This window comes from Mustela putorius, unplaced genomic scaffold, assembly GCF_011764305.1.
Source record: "Mustela putorius furo isolate JIRA1106 unplaced genomic scaffold, ASM1176430v1.1 tig00000997_pilon_pilon_pilon, whole genome shotgun sequence".
Taxonomy (NCBI): domain Eukaryota; kingdom Metazoa; phylum Chordata; class Mammalia; order Carnivora; family Mustelidae; genus Mustela; species Mustela putorius.
The window spans coordinates 3,927,544-3,943,793 of NW_025421527.1; the positions used below are offsets into that span (position 1 = coordinate 3,927,544).

General features: G+C 59.7%; 1 protein-coding gene across 15 annotated transcripts; it reads right to left on the reverse strand.

Annotated features, from left to right (window-relative positions):
* Positions 1–265: 265 nt before the first annotated feature.
* Positions 266–16,240, reverse strand: LOC101689915 (SLAM family member 9-like). 15 transcript variants are annotated; one of them, XM_045086680.1, is made up of 9 exons: positions 16,101–16,240; positions 15,868–15,928; positions 12,276–12,694; positions 10,141–10,254; positions 5,945–6,337; positions 4,097–4,393; positions 2,458–2,589; positions 2,012–2,103; positions 1,443–1,770 (listed from the first exon to the last, which is right to left on the reverse strand). In XM_045086680.1, the coding sequence occupies exons 3-9, from the start codon at positions 12,472–12,474 to the stop codon at positions 1,678–1,680; spliced, it is 1,320 nt and encodes a 439-aa protein (XP_044942615.1). In that variant the 5' UTR covers positions 12,475–12,694; positions 15,868–15,928; positions 16,101–16,240; the 3' UTR covers positions 1,443–1,677. The 15 variants fall into 15 exon arrangements, 12 of the variants coding, with proteins under 12 accessions (XP_044942614.1, XP_044942615.1, XP_044942613.1 ...); XM_045086679.1 differs by adding an exon at positions 266–361 and having other exon boundaries at positions 1,636–1,770; positions 12,276–16,136; XM_045086678.1 differs by having other exon boundaries at positions 15,329–16,136.
* Between the last annotated feature and the right edge of the window lie 10 nt (positions 16,241–16,250).

The following is a 16,250-nucleotide window of genomic DNA, read 5'->3' on the forward strand; positions in this document are numbered from 1 at the left end:
GGGCTGCCTGATCAGCAACAGGCCTGAAGATTTGAAAAATAAGGGCTTTTTCTGATGAAAATAATCCATGCTGATTATATAAAATTGGGAAGACATAGAAAATGATACAGAAGAATAAAGATCATTAGAACTTGAAATAATCTTGAAGGGATATGCTGATGTTTCCCCAAATGATTGGACCCCTAGAAACTTTACTATGATGTCAGTCCCTTGATTTTCATGGGATTTATAGTCCATTTTCTGGTGCTTCTCTGTGTGCAGGGACACCTAGGGTACCTGCTACTTTCTTCTCATTGGCCACATCAACATGATGGAATCCCATAGGCGGTCGGCGTGAGGGCAGACAGGCTGAGACACGATCCTAGTCATGTAGGAGAGATGGTCAGGTTTGAAGCCGACGGCCAAGAAGGAATTCCTAAGACCTCTTTGGTGCAAAATGTTTTGTGAAAGCACAGGGACAGGACCCGTGGGCAGGACGAGCTGTGCTGGGGTCATGAGGCATTTCCCATTATATCCTTTCAAGTTGGGAGGGTTAGGGAGAGTGTAAGTTTCTAAGGAGTTTGGAAGCCCGGTTTCCAGGGCCTTGAGGGGTCGAGATATTATTCAAAAAGGTCATTTATTACCTCAAAATAAAACCTGAGTCGTGAGACCCTTCAGCTGTACCTTGGTGGCCCATATGCTTGGGGGATGACTGTCGACACATATCTTGGGGAAATAAAGATAAAGGAAATTTTATATGTTAAAGTAGACTTACAGGATCCTGGGGAGGGGATGTGGGGGGCTCGGGCTAGGATTGCCTCTTGCCCTTAGAAAAGTATGAACATCAAGGCAGTTGGATCCCTAAAGGAATGTCACTCTGCCTGTTTCAAGGACTTGTCACTGGGTTGTACGAAATAAGGAAATTTAATATTTTTTCTTCTGCCTTTTTTCCCAACATCACTAGCAGCTATGATCCCAGCACAGCTGAGGTCCGTGGCTGGAGGCACACTGAGTGGGTCTGATCATAGGAGACCCTGGAGCTTGTCTTGGCAGAACCACATGGGCAGCTCAGGGTAGGTCATCTGCAGGAACAATGACATTCAACTTCACATGATTGACGTGGAGGCTTGGGTGGGCTCCCCTAGCAGCCCAGACAAGGGACAAATGATTTGGGGGCAAATGTTTCTTATTCCCCACCAACAAGTATTGAACAGGTGCCAGGAAGCAGCTCTGTCCACGTCACAGGTGATGGGACAGAGAACAAGGGGAAGCTTCTGCCCTCAGGCTGCCTGCAGGCTCGTGAGGGAGAAATGACACGGAAACGAAGGACCCCCATGAGCTTGAGCTGCATTTGTGAGCAGCAGAGGGAGCAGCTGAGAAAGGGGAGAGGGAGAGGAGAGGCCGTTCCTCACACAGGCTCTATCTACTCTCTTGGGCAAAAGAAATCAGGAAAGCGGGAACTCTACAGTCTTGGAGAGTTTATTTACTCAGTTTTATTTATTTACTCAGTTTCCCCTGATCTACCACTGTGGGTGTCTCACGGGGAGCTTGTGCACAAGGATTTAGCCCAGAAATAAGTGCTGGATCCATCCAGTCCCTGCTCAGAGCTGTCAGAGGGGTAAGAGGCAGGACCAGAGCTGCGGGCGTCATGCTCACGTGACAGGTGTCCCCGGGGTGGGAGTCTCCTGCTTCTTCCCATTAAAACGCGGTCATGGCGTGGCCTGGCCTGCGGACCTCACTGTAGACAGTAGTGAGAGAGTTCTCCTCTTCTAGATGTGGTTCTCCCCTACCCTGCAGTGCAGACAGAGGATAGCATAAGGGGCGCAGAGAACCCAAAGAGACTCACACAGACCCAGAGCTGCTGACATGACCTCCCACAGTGCCCAATGCTTCACGGGATCCCAGAAGAGTTTTCTTAGTTGATCCTGCATTATGGGAAAGCGCACAGAGCAATCGAGGACAGAACCAGCAGGTGACTGGGATCCACAGGCACAGAGGGACTTGGGAGAACTGCCTCCTCCCCCGGCCTCACCTTGTCCCTGCGGTCTCCAGACTCCTGATAGGTCTGATCTGCATAGTGGATGCCACCATCCGGGTCCCTGGGCTCCTCCTGCAATCCTGCCCCTGAGTCACACACAGATGGAGCTTGAGTCTCAGCCTGGAAGCCTGTACCTTCCCCCACAGCCACATCAGCCAGCGCCTGCAGGGACATTCCCCGAGGAGCAAAATGCAGGAGAAAAGAAGCCCAGGGACGCCTGGGTGACTCAGTCGGTTAAGCCTCTGCCTTCGGCTCAGGTCATGATTCCAGAGTCCTGAGACCGAGTCCCACATCGGGCTCCCTGCTCAGCAGCGAGCCTGCCTCCCACTCTGCCTGCTTGTGCTTTCTCTCTCTCTCTGACAAATAAAGAAAGAAAGAAAGAAGCCCAGAGTCCAGCAGAGGAAGTGGTGTCCGGGTACAGGGAGGAAAGTGCAACCTGCCTCTCCCAGACTCCAACTTCTTCTTCCCACGTCTCATCCAAAGGTATAGTCCAGCTTCAAGGATCATCAGTATGACCACAATAGTCCCCAGGATGTCACGCAGGAGAGCAACAAGAGATGGTCCATGTAGATCTGTTTCCATCGCACAGAGAGTGAGGAAGGTTGAGGCAACAGAGAACTGAGGACGCCCATTGCCAGGCACATGGAGACTCTGAAGGGACCTGGTCAGAAGCTCGAGAGGGAGGAGCATGGCAGAGGCTCTCACTCAGCCCGTTCCTGAGCTCCTGCTTGGGGCCGGGGTGCTGAGAGGAGCAGGACATGGTGCCCGCCCTTGAGGAGCCCCTCAGCAGGGGGAGGGCTGACACATGCCAGAGGCTGCCAGCCAGAGCCATCCCAGGGCACTAGAGCTTATACCTTGTACCCAGGTCATCAGGGAGGGCCTCCTGGAGGAGGTGATGGGCAAGCCTGGTCTTGAGGGAGGAGTAGGAGATTGCTGCATATTCAGGGTGGGTGAGACATCCCAGGAAGGAGACCCATGACCAAGTATAGCTGTGACAACTGACCAGCCCTGGGAGCTACTGGCACCCACTGGGGCCGGCCAGAGAGGGACCAGGCAGGAGGACCTGGGTGGGAGGATGAGAGGGAGGCAGGAGCCTCTTTCCAGAGGGCACAGTGGGTCCGTGAGGCATGAGATTCCTCTGGGATCAGGGATACTGAGGCAGCAGGTCCACCAGCTGGTGGAGGAGGGGGTGGAGAGAGAGGTGGCTCAAGAGGAACCAAGTCATTCATTCATTCAGGGACCCACTAACTGTGAGCAAAGGGCCTGAGGCCAAGGCTGGGACAGGCATTCCAAGGAGCAGCAGACATGGCCACTGCCCACCAGGGGGTCAGGCTGCACAGGACACTAATCCTGGGCCAGAGCATCAGCTTCCAGGGTGGGGCCATTGACTGCTCCTTAGAGCAGATGAGGTGTGAGGGCAGGACAGCAGCAGCTCCTCCAGGGCCCTGAGCCACTGAGGCTGAAGAGCCCCTGTGCAAAGTCTCTTCATACTGGGACTGCCCCCAGCACGCGGCCCTGTGGGACTGCCCGGGTCACAGGCCCCCAGAGCCAGCTGCAGGGAGGGGGTCCCTGGATGGGAGTAAGTGGGGAGTGGGGGACTCCTGACTTGGAAGAGCTGAGGGCAGAGGGAGGGGCCTGAGCAGAGGCTGGTAGCCCAGGAGAGCAGGACACATCGGGAGTACAGGCAAGCAGCTAGGTGTGACATGACCAGAAATGGGCAGAGGATCTGCGAGCCCTGAATTCTACAGGGAGTCACTGGCCCAGACCCTCAGATGGCACAGACCATGGACACCCCCAACTCGCTTTTCCTGAAAGCCACCCTAGACACACTCAGGATGATGGATGAGGTCGGGGAGAGGTACCTGCTGGCTGCCGCCTGGACCAGCAGGGGTGAGAGCTGGAGAGCAGCACGGGAGGGACCCCAAAGGACAGAAGCAGGTTGGATGTTCCTGCCAGAGTCCTGGATGGGGCGACCATGTGGCAAGGGGTGACATAAACATGGGAGACAGAAGTTGAGACCCCTCGCCCTGGGTTCCCTGAGCTGCGGGAGAGTCCCTCCCCTCCAGCAGATGCACTCACCACGACCACAGATGTCCCCAAGGTCCAGGGTGGCAGTTCTCTGGTCCACCTGGTTGCTGACCACACAGGTGAGGCTGGGGCTGGGCCAGCTCAGGGGCAGGGTCACAGCCAGGGTCCAGGGGTTGGGCACTGGTCCTGGGGTCGGTCTCTGCTCCAGCTCCCTGGGGAGACCCTCGCTGTCCCAGGACACAGTCAGGTCCTCCCTGGTTCCTGTGGTGTTACACTCCATGGTGATGTTGCACCAGCCTGGTGTGAGGGACAGATCCATGGCCTGGATCTGGGGAAGGGGCACAGGCTCTGGGTTGGGAGGGACAAGAGGACAGAGTCTCAGGTGAGTGTAGAACATCACAGCTCCTGCTTCCTCCTGCGGATTCTCCCTGAAGCTCTGGCTTCCTCCCATTAGGACACTGATTGCATTTTACGGGTCACAGGAAATTGACCGAAATATACAGCAGGATCATTAAGGAAGGAGCCACTGAGCTCAGCTCTATGTGATTTCACTAGACTGAGCAAGTCTTAAAATTCTCCCAGGACAAAAAGATACTGTAGTAGTGCCTACCCATAGCCAATCAATTCTAAGAGATTGAGGTGTCACGTAGAAGAAAGAGAAGTTGGAAAAGGATTTTCCCGGTCCAGAACCCAGCCCTACTTCTCCTGTTCAGATGGTTCCCGGGACGGCAGAGCCCATGGTACAGCCGGTTCTTGGCCAGCTCTGGAAGCCCAGAGATCAGCCCGGACTCCCACCAGGAGAGACTGTGGTGGGAGTCACTAGGAATGGCCTTCCTAAGTGTGGTTGCAAGATGCCCTGAACTTGGAGTCCACACGGGAAGACAATGGACAGACTGACAGTCAGTCTTGGGGATCTCAGGGACCTGAGTCTGCGAAGGCCACTCTCTCTGGGGCAGGACGTCTCCCTGTGCAGGGGGGAGGGGTGCACACAGAGCGAGCTGCTCCCTGAGGGTCTGAGGAAGTTACCCTGTGAACTTCTCCTCCATCCGTGGGGGTTCAGAGGGGGACCGTGCAGTCCGTGAGTGAGCTGACTCGGGCTGGACTGAGAAGGACGAGGGGACAGGGTGGGAAAAACCACACGCAGGATTCCAGATCCTGCTAGGTGACGAGTCTCCCCCAACCATGACCACGTGCTGACCCTCAGAGACCATAGGTGTCGTAGGTTCCCGGGCAAAGGGGAACTGAGGCTGGGAACTGCTGATCCTAAACTAGAGATGGTCTGGATTCCCCGGACAAGCCCCATGTGATCACAGGGTCCTCACAAGTGAGAGGAGGCAGGAGAGGAGGTGGGGGAACGCGGTGTCAGATGGACTCATCCCACCAGTGCCACCTGGGAAGGAGGAAGAAGGGACCACGATCCAGGGGGTGCGGATGCCCCTAGAAGGGGGGACAGGAGCAGAAGTGGATTCTCCCCGGAGCCTCCCTGCGGACTCCTGGACCTCATGGCAGAGGCTCTGGGGTCTGACTCCCACCCTACAGCCCTTGAGGACCCCAGGGGGTGTGTGGTCAGCCACTGAGGTGCAGTCACCTGTTACAGCAGCACAAGACAGTAAGAGTCCCACCAAGGACCCTGAGTCCTACGGGGACAACGAGTGTTACGGCCAAATCCCCGTTTCCCCCCATTCCGTGTTCCCTCCTGAAGCACAGACGTGACTCGTCCCTGGTGTGAGTCTCAGCTCTGCCTGCACTTGTCCTGACCTCACAGCATCGGATTTCTGGGGAGAAGATCGAGTCCGAAGGCTGCGGTCTGGAAGGAATCCTGCAAGCGGGGCGCATGGACACTCCTGGGGACAGAGGAAGGGGGTCAGCTGTGGGGCTGGGGGAGGGGCCGCCACGTACCGTAGACCGTCAGGTGGAAATCCTGGTCATACTGTCTTCCTCTTGTATAGGACACTCGAGCCCGGTACAGCCCACTGTCCTCAAGGGTCAGGTTGTCAATCCTCAGGGTTGTTGCATTGAGCACATGGACCCTCTTCTCGAACTTCTCCTGGAAGTTGACCCATTCTGGAACATCTCTCCCAGGAAACACATACAGCATGACTATGTAATTGGATCTGGATACGACGCCCCAAGACATCTTCTCCAGCTCAAATTCTGGAGGTAATTCTGGATTTCTGATCACTAGGAACAGCACAGAAGCTCCTTGAGTCCCCTTCAGAGTAACAGTGTTTCCAGAATCGTCCAGGGCAGACCCATGGGCTCCAGGACTCTGGGTCACAGCGCTGCAGACACCTAGGGCATAGGACGCAGAAAACGGTGGTTCTCATTAGGAATAAAGGAGGAAACCCTAGAACCCAACTTCCTGAAATCCATCCCGTGTGCCCCCTTGACTGGGAAGGCAGGAGATGCCATGAATTTGAGGCGAGGCTGGAATCCCTCCTGGTCCCAGGGGAGCGTCCCCTTGAGCAGGTCACGGGAACTTGCTCACCTGCAGTGTCCTGACCCCTGACAGCGAGAGGATGAATGTCAGGAGATCTAGATTCTGAAGCACGAACACATTTCGGGGGCCACAGCGAGTGCATTTCCGCAGGAGGCAGGTTCTCACGGGGCTGCAGAGACCCCTCGTGCCCACAGGCCGTGTGAGCTGTCCTGGAGGGGGCCACTTACGGGGACTCCCCTCTAAGGAGCAGAGTGCCACTAACGTGATGGACGGCCCTCAGGGACAGCAGGTCCGACAGGAGTGTGACCCCATCTTACTGTGACCCTGTCTCCTGCTCTCTGTGACGAAGCCCGCCACGGTATTGTGGGCAGCCCCGTGGAGAGACCCCCACAGGGAGGGAAGGAAGACAGCCTCTGGCCAACACCCAGGGCGGGTGAGGCCTCTGTCCCGCACCCACAGGAAGTACGCCTGCGGGCGCCTGACGCCCAGATCCTGGGTGACCCTTGAGGTCCCTGCAGCCCCAGCCCAGACCTAATGTCCGTCTCAGTGGACCTGAGGACCCAGACGTAGTCCTCTGGGTCCTGACCTGCACGAGCTGCGAGCCCACACCTGGTGTGTGTCCAGGCACCGAGGGGCGGCAGGTGACCCCCCACAGGTGACCACGGCGCTGACGGAGGTGGCGCCCTGTCCCCTTCCAGAGCAGGCCCGCAGTCAGGCTCGGCAACGCTGGGATGCTGTCCCTGACACGTCCAGGAGCCCCGGGTCTGAGGACAGGGGAGCTCCCCAGACGGAGGCAGGGTCTGCGGGCAAGACTCCCTGCCCTGATACCTGCCACAGGGGCCACAGCAGAGACACAGACTGTGCAATCGCCCCTGGAGGTATCTCTCGCCGTCTAGAAATAGCGGGATCTCGGCTCGTGCTTGTGGCCGCACTCGCCACCCGGCCGGGCCCACTGCCAGGGACGAGAAAATGTGAGGGAGACGGTGAGCGCCTGGTGAGCTCGCCGCGCCGGCCCGCAGGACAGGGCCTCTGTGTGGACAGCACGCATGGCTGTGCAGACACTGGGATGACACATGGGGGGTCTAATCGGCCAAAGGCAGCTCCATCTCAGCCTCGGACAGACTCTGCCCATCGCCTCCTGAGAGTGACCCCAACCGCTCTCCCCCCAATAATGCTGAGGTTCCCACCGGCACACGGAGATCAAGCTTTCTGCCCTTCGCCAGACTGATGAGAACATTATGTCCCATTATATCTAAGGAACATTCCTCCTGTGAATGAGCCTGGCAGTTCCTCATGAATTAATGCACAGAACGACAGTGTCCGTCACACCCGCGTCCCCACCCAGTCCACGGCCAAGGCCCATCTCGTGCGCAAATACGCAGAGTGTGGTGCACACAGGAGGCCAGCCCCGAGTCAGAGAAGCCGCCCTTGTTCCAACAGGGGCTCCCCGAGGGACAGCAGATCTGCTCCCAGGGCGGCACCTGCCCACAGGCTGCTCCCCAGGAATCCTGAGCCCACACTGTCGCTCTCCGTGCCTCCAGCGTGGGTCAGAGGAGTCCACCCCAGGGGACAGGGACACGGACGCTGACGTTTCTGCCGATCATGGGCAGCTGCTGCGTGGCTCCGGTCAGGCTGTTCCTGAGCGGCTGCTCCGTCCCCCGACCCCCACAACCTCGGCCGAGGCAGCTCACTGTCCGGAGCAGGCCATGCACACCGGGGTGCACACCTGCTCAGGAGCAGAGACAGAGACAGTGGAGGCCCGAGGACTGCAGGGAGCCTCGAAGATGCATGCCTCCCCCCTTGGAGGGTGGAGGAGGTGACCACAGGTGGTCCTGGGCTCTGGGTTCTGATGGGGCCCAAGCAGACTCCCCGGCTGTCCGTCCCCGTCAGGACACAGGACGAGGGCAGGACAGGAGGGAGACATGGAGGAGAGGCCTCGGAGAAACCACAGGACAGTCCTGTCCAGGGGGAGACCCCCCCCAATCCAGGATGTCACAGCTGAAGGGCCTTCAAGGGGACCTTTCACAGAGGAGTTGCTCGCTCAAGGGCAGGAGGGGACTGGTCTAGGTCACACAAGGCAGAGCCAGACCTGCAGCCGGCCTCCCTCTCCTCCTGCCCATTACCTCCCCAGTGGGAAGCTACACCACCCATCCTGCCCTCCCCACCCCCTGCAGCCCCACCCCTGGCCTCCCCTGCCCTGCCCAGGGCTCCTCCCTCCCAGCACTGCGGTCTGGTCTGTGGTATCTGGTACTGTCCCGGGAGAGGGGACTCAAGTACTCGGCGGGCTTTGGCAGGGCGGGGACGCGGGGCTGCCTGCGGGTTAACCGGCGCCTGCTGGAAAGGGGGGAACCCGGGACAGAGGAGGCTCAGCCCCCAGGCTGCGGGGGAGGAGCGGCCCAGAAGCTGGAAGCCCACTCAGGACAGGAGGAAGACCCGACAGTGCTCAGATCTGCAGAAGGTGCTGACCCCAAGGAGGGACAGGTCAGGGGCAGGTGGCTGTGAGCTAGAGAGTCCGAGTTTATGTAAATCAGATGGAACGTGACTTGCCACCTTCAGCGCAAACTTTTGTCCCTTTCTCCGTTCTCCTGCCTCGGTTCCCTCCGTCCCTTCCTCGCTGTCTTTCTCAGTCGTCCCGCCGCGACCTTTACGGACGACACTGTGTAACTTCCGTGGGTCTCCGGCTCAGTACAACAGGGACAGTGGAGGAAGCCCACACGCAGACAGGACGGCACCTTGTTACCGTGGTCCCCGCGCCGTGCCCGCCTCATGGTCTGATGAGGAAAGACCCTGTTTGCCAATGTCCTCCGATTCCAGAAACGTCCTAGAATCGCTGCGGCCCAGGGAGGGGTGTTTCCCTCGAACCAAACACGACAGACCGGAACAGCCTCCCCTGCCCTCCTCAGGATTCAGCTCCGAGGATCTCAGTGTTTTCTCCTAGTTCTTATTTAACGTGTTCCGCAGAAGCACCTGGACTCCGATGAAGGAATGACTGGAATTTCAGGTTTCTGAGAAGATGACTTTTTTGAGTTCCATTTTGAGGCCCCCTGATGCCCCCCAGGTACCCCCACCCAGATCAGAGGTCAGCAGTCTCCCGTTCCGGGCTCACCCCTACACACGGCAGGTGGGCACGGACCCTGCAATGCTGGGGGCTCCTGTCCTTCCCTTGCAAACAGAATGTCACTGGACTCGGGGCCTCATCTTGCCAAGGAGCCAGACTAGCGCGGCCCCTCCAGCTCAGACAGGGGCTCTGGGTCGGCCCCTCCTGCACACGGTAGCTGCCAAGGCTGCCGGTCCCCTGTGCACGGCAGGGGGGGATGTCTGTCCCCACCCCGGGTCCCCCAGAGCCACTCCTGTGTCTCCTCCATCCTCTCCCCCACGAGGCTCCGGGGTCTCCCAGTCTCACCGCCCTGGGTTGGGGGAAAGGGGTTCCCTTCATGCTGCCAGGCAGCCGGGTCGGGGTTCCCAGCCTGGCCTCAGCCCAAAGCTCCCTTTGTTCCCTCTGTCCACCCCGGGGCTCTGACCCAGCGCACCGCGTGTGCTCCGTCCTCACGGAGCTGCTCCGTCTGGTTCTTCAGCACAGACCCCAGCCCGCCCGGGAGCTCCTGCCTCCCTGCCCGCCCCGCGGCCTCCCTCCCGGGGGTCCCGGGCCACTCACTGAGGAGGAGGCTGGTGAATCGCAGGAGCCAGGAGGCCCCGCACAGGTGGGGGTCTTCTGAGCAGGTGAGCATGGCCAGCTGCTTCCCTGCTGGCTCAGCGTGGACCGATTCTGCTTCAAGGAAACATCCAGAATACAGACGTAAGAGGAGGAGGAAAGCTTCTTCACTCACAAGAGCCCTTAGGCTTCTCCGCACCCCAGGGGCGGGGCTGTTAGTCCTGCGACCTCACTGTCCAGCCTAGAGTAACCCACTCCCATCTCTGATGTTAGCTCAGCACCCGCAGGGGGGCCTCAGGAGATAACTGTACAGTAAGTGTGGGAACAGCCCCCCTCTAGGAGTCCCGGTGCCGAGAGACCCCGTCCCTGTGCTCACAACCAGCTGGTGGTCTCCCGTACCCAACCTGCACCCCTAGAACCCCTGACCTCTGTCCCTGGGCTCCCACTCACCCCTAGCCACTCTGTTTGCCAGTGTCAGCCGTGGCCAGGCACAGAGTCCCCTCCTAGAGCCAAGGACACGGGGCCTCTCCTGCTTTGGGCCTGTCCACTGTCTTTGCACCATCTCACGAGTCGCATCTCCTGTCTGATGTTCTGGGAACCTCACTGTCAGGTGTCACAGTGAGAAGCTAGGAGCCCGAGAACAAAGCCTCCTGGGAAGTGTCACCCCCTCACCCCAGAGCACACAGGGCACGTCCCCACTGCTGGTCCTCAGGGCTCTGTCTGCAGCCTAGGGCGGGCCCTGCCCCACACAGGACCAAGCCCACCCCCACAGGAGCGGCCTCACAGCCCCCTTCCCTGTGAGGCTCTGCCAGGCCTGGGCCAGGCTCACACACAGGCAGGGCTGGAGAGGGACACGCGCCTCTGGCCACAGACTCAGCGGCCTCAGACTCACAGCCACGTACGGAGGGTCAGGCCAGGCCTCCTCTTCCCAGATGGGTTCCCATAAAGTCAAGAACCCTGGTCTCCTGTGGGCCCCAGGGGAGCAGCTCCATCACTAACCCCAGGCCGGTGCCTCTTTCCCTGCCCACTGGGCTCTCCCTTAGCTTCTCAGACCCTCCGATCCTCAGGCTAGATCCCCAGGACTGGCCCAGGGCCCCGCACTCTAGGTGGTCAGCCTGTTGGCTGTTGAACCCATTTTATGGATGTGAGACCCGAGTCCTAAGGGTTTGGTCCTCCCTCCAGAGGTCACCCAGCAGAGCAAGAGTCAAGGTCTTCACTCCCAACAAGGAACTCTGAGAAAGCCCATGTCACCGCCGCTGTCCTATCCCAGTGTGTGGCCTCCAGCGATCACCGCATCCAGTCTGGGCTCCCCGGAACTGCTCTGTGCCCATCAGCCCAGAGAGCCCTCGGCACTGCCTGTTCCCCCGCTCCCACCCTGTGATGGGAGAGCCCTTCCCTGGGCCGTCCCTGAGCCTTGTGGGCAGAGACTCCTCAGATAGAGTCCAGATCTGGGCAGCTCCTCCCTTCAGGGTGACGGGGACCAAGTCGGCTGTGCCCCTGTCCCATCGCTCCAGCCCTGGGTGAGCCCTCTCAGGGGAAGAACTCTTTGCTTGTGCAAACCCCACCCTTGGGTGGGGCCCAGGGCCCAGGAAGGAGACCCCAGCAGCTGCTTTCCGGGACCCCGGAGGATCAGCCTGGACACACTCCATGCTGGGGCAGCCCCCGGACTTTCTATACCTGCAGACACTGATCTCTGTCCCCTCCCGCTGCCCTGTGCAGCAAGACAGCCCAGGTCACAGTCCTCTGTGTGTCCAGGTCTCTGTGGTTCCCAAGCTCGTTCTCTTTGGGGGACAGTGGGGCTCAGGGTTACCGTCCATGTCACAGATGAGCAAAGTCAGGACCCATAGGTGATTTGATGAGCCCCCGGTCTGGACCCCAGGACAGGGCAGAGTCAGGCCCAGGTCTCAGGCCTCCTAGGCCTCTGGTCTTTTTAGCCCCGAGTCCCTCCCAGACCTTGAGAAGCCACACTGAGGGGGAGGGAGGCCAGGCCTGACCCAGGGCAGCCTCTCTCCTGTCTCACACCCGCAGGCAGAGGACACGAGGCCTATGGTTATAACTCTGCAGCCCCTGGGGTCCACGGTGGCTATTTGCTGACCACATCCACCCCTTGCACTGGCTGAGTCACACAGAGGACAGACCTCCAGCCCCGCGCAGGGAGGGGGAGGTTGTTCTCCCATACTCGAACTGTTCTGGAAACTTCCAACCTGTCTGGACACAGCTCTCTGGTGGGCAGAACGCTGGTGACCTTGAAACCGAGGACACGTGCTGGGCAGTGTGGCTTCTGTGCTGACCTTGGGCTTCAGGCTGCACACCCTCCTGGAGATGCAGGGACTCCATCTGCGGCCGGGGGAGCTCAGGCTCTCGGACCAGTCACGGTGAGGCTTGATCTCTCTTCCTCACGCCTTCCTGCCTGTCCCAGGACACAGGGCTGGATGGCCCCAAGCCCCCAGCTCTCAGCACAGTGGGGACAGGGAACTTGAAGGAGTCACTGGGCAAGTCTCTGGGCCTGAGTGGGGCCGGTGAGCTCACCCGTGCTCCCGGAGACTCCAGAATGCCCCTGGCGGAGAGATGTCGTGCATCAGGAACGTGCTCGAGTTCCTACTAGACCAAGCTCCCAGGGGCACCCCTCCTGCCTCTCCCTTCCCCTCATTTGCTCTCAGAGAAGCAGAAGTGATCTTGGGGACAGGCAGCCCCTGAGGGAGAAATGCCCTCCCTCACCCGGCGCAGTCAGGTTTTCCACACAAGAGCCTGAAGCCCACGTCCAGTGAGGACACGTCAGTGTGAATCACGTCATTGCCGACGTGGACACTGGATTCTTCCCCCCTACCCAGAGGCCAACCCATGAACCCTAGGGAATGAGTGACCTCATTGTGGCCATCGGGTGGGGAGGTGAGGAACAAGAAATGCACTACTTCTGCGGGCGCTGGACCAAATATGGGATGACTGAGGGATGTGTGTCCCGACCTTGCAGCCAGGGCTGGGGGTCTGAGCTCCCGTGGGATCCCCCTGGCCTGGTGTCAAACACAGCAAGCCGAGAAAAACCGGAGAGGGAGGAGGCGCCCCACCTGGGGCTGGTGTGGGAGCAGAGCCCTGCCCTTGCCACCATCACCATTTGGCACAGTGGCTCTGTCCTGGCTCAGGCCTGGGATCCTCCCCGACGGTGACACTGAGAGCCATGGGACCCCAGATGTCGCCAAGACCTTCCAACACAGGGATGGAAGAACTCCTCCCGCCCTGAGATGCTGTCCTGGGGTCAGAATCTGCCCCTGATTCTCCAGACCCGTGAGAGCTGGCCTCGGCCCACCCCAGCACGGGAAGGATCCCACAGCTTGTCCCCCCTTTCTCTTCCTGGGCGCCCTGGCTGTGGATCGAGTGAGGAGGGGAGGCAGGTCCCGGTCCCCACTCTGCAGGGTGGACAGATCTCGGGGGACCTGCTTCCCAGGGTCTGAGCCACAGAGCAGGGCCCCCACCCCGATCTGGGGAGAATCTATAATGATGGCTGTACAGGGTGTTGCTGAATTTGGACCTTGAAGTAGTTGGACCCGTATCGTAAAGCAGAGGTCACACTCTGCTGTTGTAACAATTCTCTCTGTGGGTCTGAACACACCCTGTGGGCCTGGGACATCTGGTCTCCATGATTCCCAGAGCAGGTGCTCCCGGCATCTTTCAGGCCATGCACATTTATTGAGCACCTGCTGTGTGCAGGGCGCTGAGGCTCATGTCTTCACGGAGCAGGTGTCCCAGGCCCCGTGGGCATCATGAACGTGGACAGCACCCGCAGGACCAACACCTCCTCCTCCCTGACTGTGCGTCCCAGTCCTGCTGGGGGGCATTCTGGGGTCTCCGTAGGAAATCCAGGCCCCTGAGGCCAAGGACACACGTTCCCTCTTGTGTCCTCAGCTGTCACACGGGGTCTTCAGGGCGTGGGTGCAGAAGACGTTTGCTGGATGGGGGGACGACTCTGCTTCCAGAAGCTTTGGGGTGGACCTGGGGCAACTCTCCTCTGGACACTAAGCCCCCATGTGGGTAACTGACCGCACCCGAAGCAACCTAGGATTCCTCCCACGGGCATCACCGCAGACAAAGGGCCTCAGACCTGTGTGGTCTCAACCCGGGAAGGTGATCTAGACCCAGTCCCAGCTCAGAGCCCCGCCTGCTTGAGCTCTGCTCCTTGGTCTCCCACCGCCTGGTTCCAGAGGTCCTGCCAGAGAAGGCTGCTGCTCCCACCCCCCACCGACCCCAGTGAGCACCTGCCTCACCCCTGCCCCCGCAGGCCCAGACCCAGGACCCGCTGCAGGCTGGCGGGGGCCTCAAAGGGTGGGTGCTGGGCTCAGGGTTCAGCTTCCTCTTCTAGTGGACATTTCCCAGAGTAGGTGATGGCTCGTGCTGACGGAGCAGGAGCTCCAAAGGAACTTTGCTCCAAAAAAGGAAGAAGGAACCTGAACCCCTGGTCATACATGTTGTGAATCTCAGAGTAAAAGATAAAACTGATGTTGCCCTGGAGTCGGGGCGGTGAACATCGCAGGAGGGATGTGGTTGTCGCGTTTCCATATTCATCTGACCTCAGCCCCCCACCCCGTGTTGAGGAGCGTCTCTCACAGCTGATGTCCCTGGATCCCACGAGAATCACTGATGAGGGTCAGTTGGGCCCGAGTGTGGACACGCTGAGTGACAGCGGCAGAGCTGTGCTGCGTTCTCCCCACGAGCCCTCTACCCTTATCACTGTCCCCACGGGGCAACTCCTGGGCCAAGAGCACCTTTCCCTGAACCCCTGTATGGTCCATGTACCGAGTGTGAGTGTTTAGGGGGACCCGTCAGCCCCCGACCCAGACCCTCCCCGATGGTGGCCTCGTTCCTTCCACAAACAGTGCAGGAGCTCCTACTGTGAGCCACGCCGGTGCTCACACACATGCACACACACATGCACACGTACGAGTGCACCCAGCAACCGCTCTGCCTTCCTCCCCTCCTCACGGGAACCACAGTCCATACGGCGAGCAGGGCTCTGGATGACAGAGCAGGGTGGGGGCTCAGCACCGGCAGTGTGGTTTCCGGTTACACCAGGAGGTCAGAACAGGTTCCCCACGAAGGGGATTTTGGAGAAGAGACTGGAAGGAGGTGAGGAGTGACTGCAGACATCTAGGGAAATCGCTTTCCTGGCCCAGGTGACGTCCCATGGAGTGACCCTCACCTGGGACCTGCCTGGACTGTTCCGGGAGCAGGAGGTCAGTGTGGCCAAAGTGTCCAGGCAAGATCGGTAGGAGATGGAGGTCAGAGAGGTAACAGGGACCCCGGATGGGTCCATCCTGACCTAGAATTTTGGGATGCCTGAGCCAGAAGGGCCTCAGAGTTGACCTGCTGGACAGCTGAGAAAACAGGAAAGGCTTGCCCTGGGGCACCGGGATAGAACTCGGCTCCTGAACAGCCTTTCTCAGGCCCGACTCTGGCCGGAGCAGAGCTGACCTGCGCCTGGGGCAGGGCCTGCGGTCCCCCCTTCAAGTGTCCAGGAAAGACCTGCCCCGCCCTGGCCCAGCAGGGTGGGGCTGGGAGCCCTGGGTGCAGGCGGCTGTCGCTGCGGCCCCTTCCACCAGGGGGCGCTGCTCGCACAGCTTCCCCCACCGACACCTGGGGAGCTCAGGGCTGGGGTCAGGTCTTTCCTATGACCCCGAGATAGGTGACCTGTGCTGGACGGGAGGAAGGGTCTTCAGTCCTGCAGAGACAGAAACTCACGACCACAGAGACTTTGGCCTTCGTCCTTCTCTCGTTGGCCATCTTCCGTGTGGGCTGGTGTCTGCGGACAGAGCCGTCCGGGACCATGAGGACGAAGCAGGAGGACAAGACCCAGCGCCCAGGACGGTGGAGCAGAAAGATGGGGCAGCCCGGGAGCCCGGCACCCCGCTGAGCAGACGGCGGACCCCAGCCTCTGCCGTCGCCTGACTTCCTGTTCCAGAGCAAGACCCCACCTGCTTCAGCCTGTGGCAGCCAAGCCGGACGCTGGCAGCCGGCAGACGTCGTCCTGACTTCTGTGCACGACGACAATGACGAAGGAGGTCAATCAGCAGCATCAAAAGTTGATGTAGAAACATCAACCCCAACCAGAAGCAGAATACCGA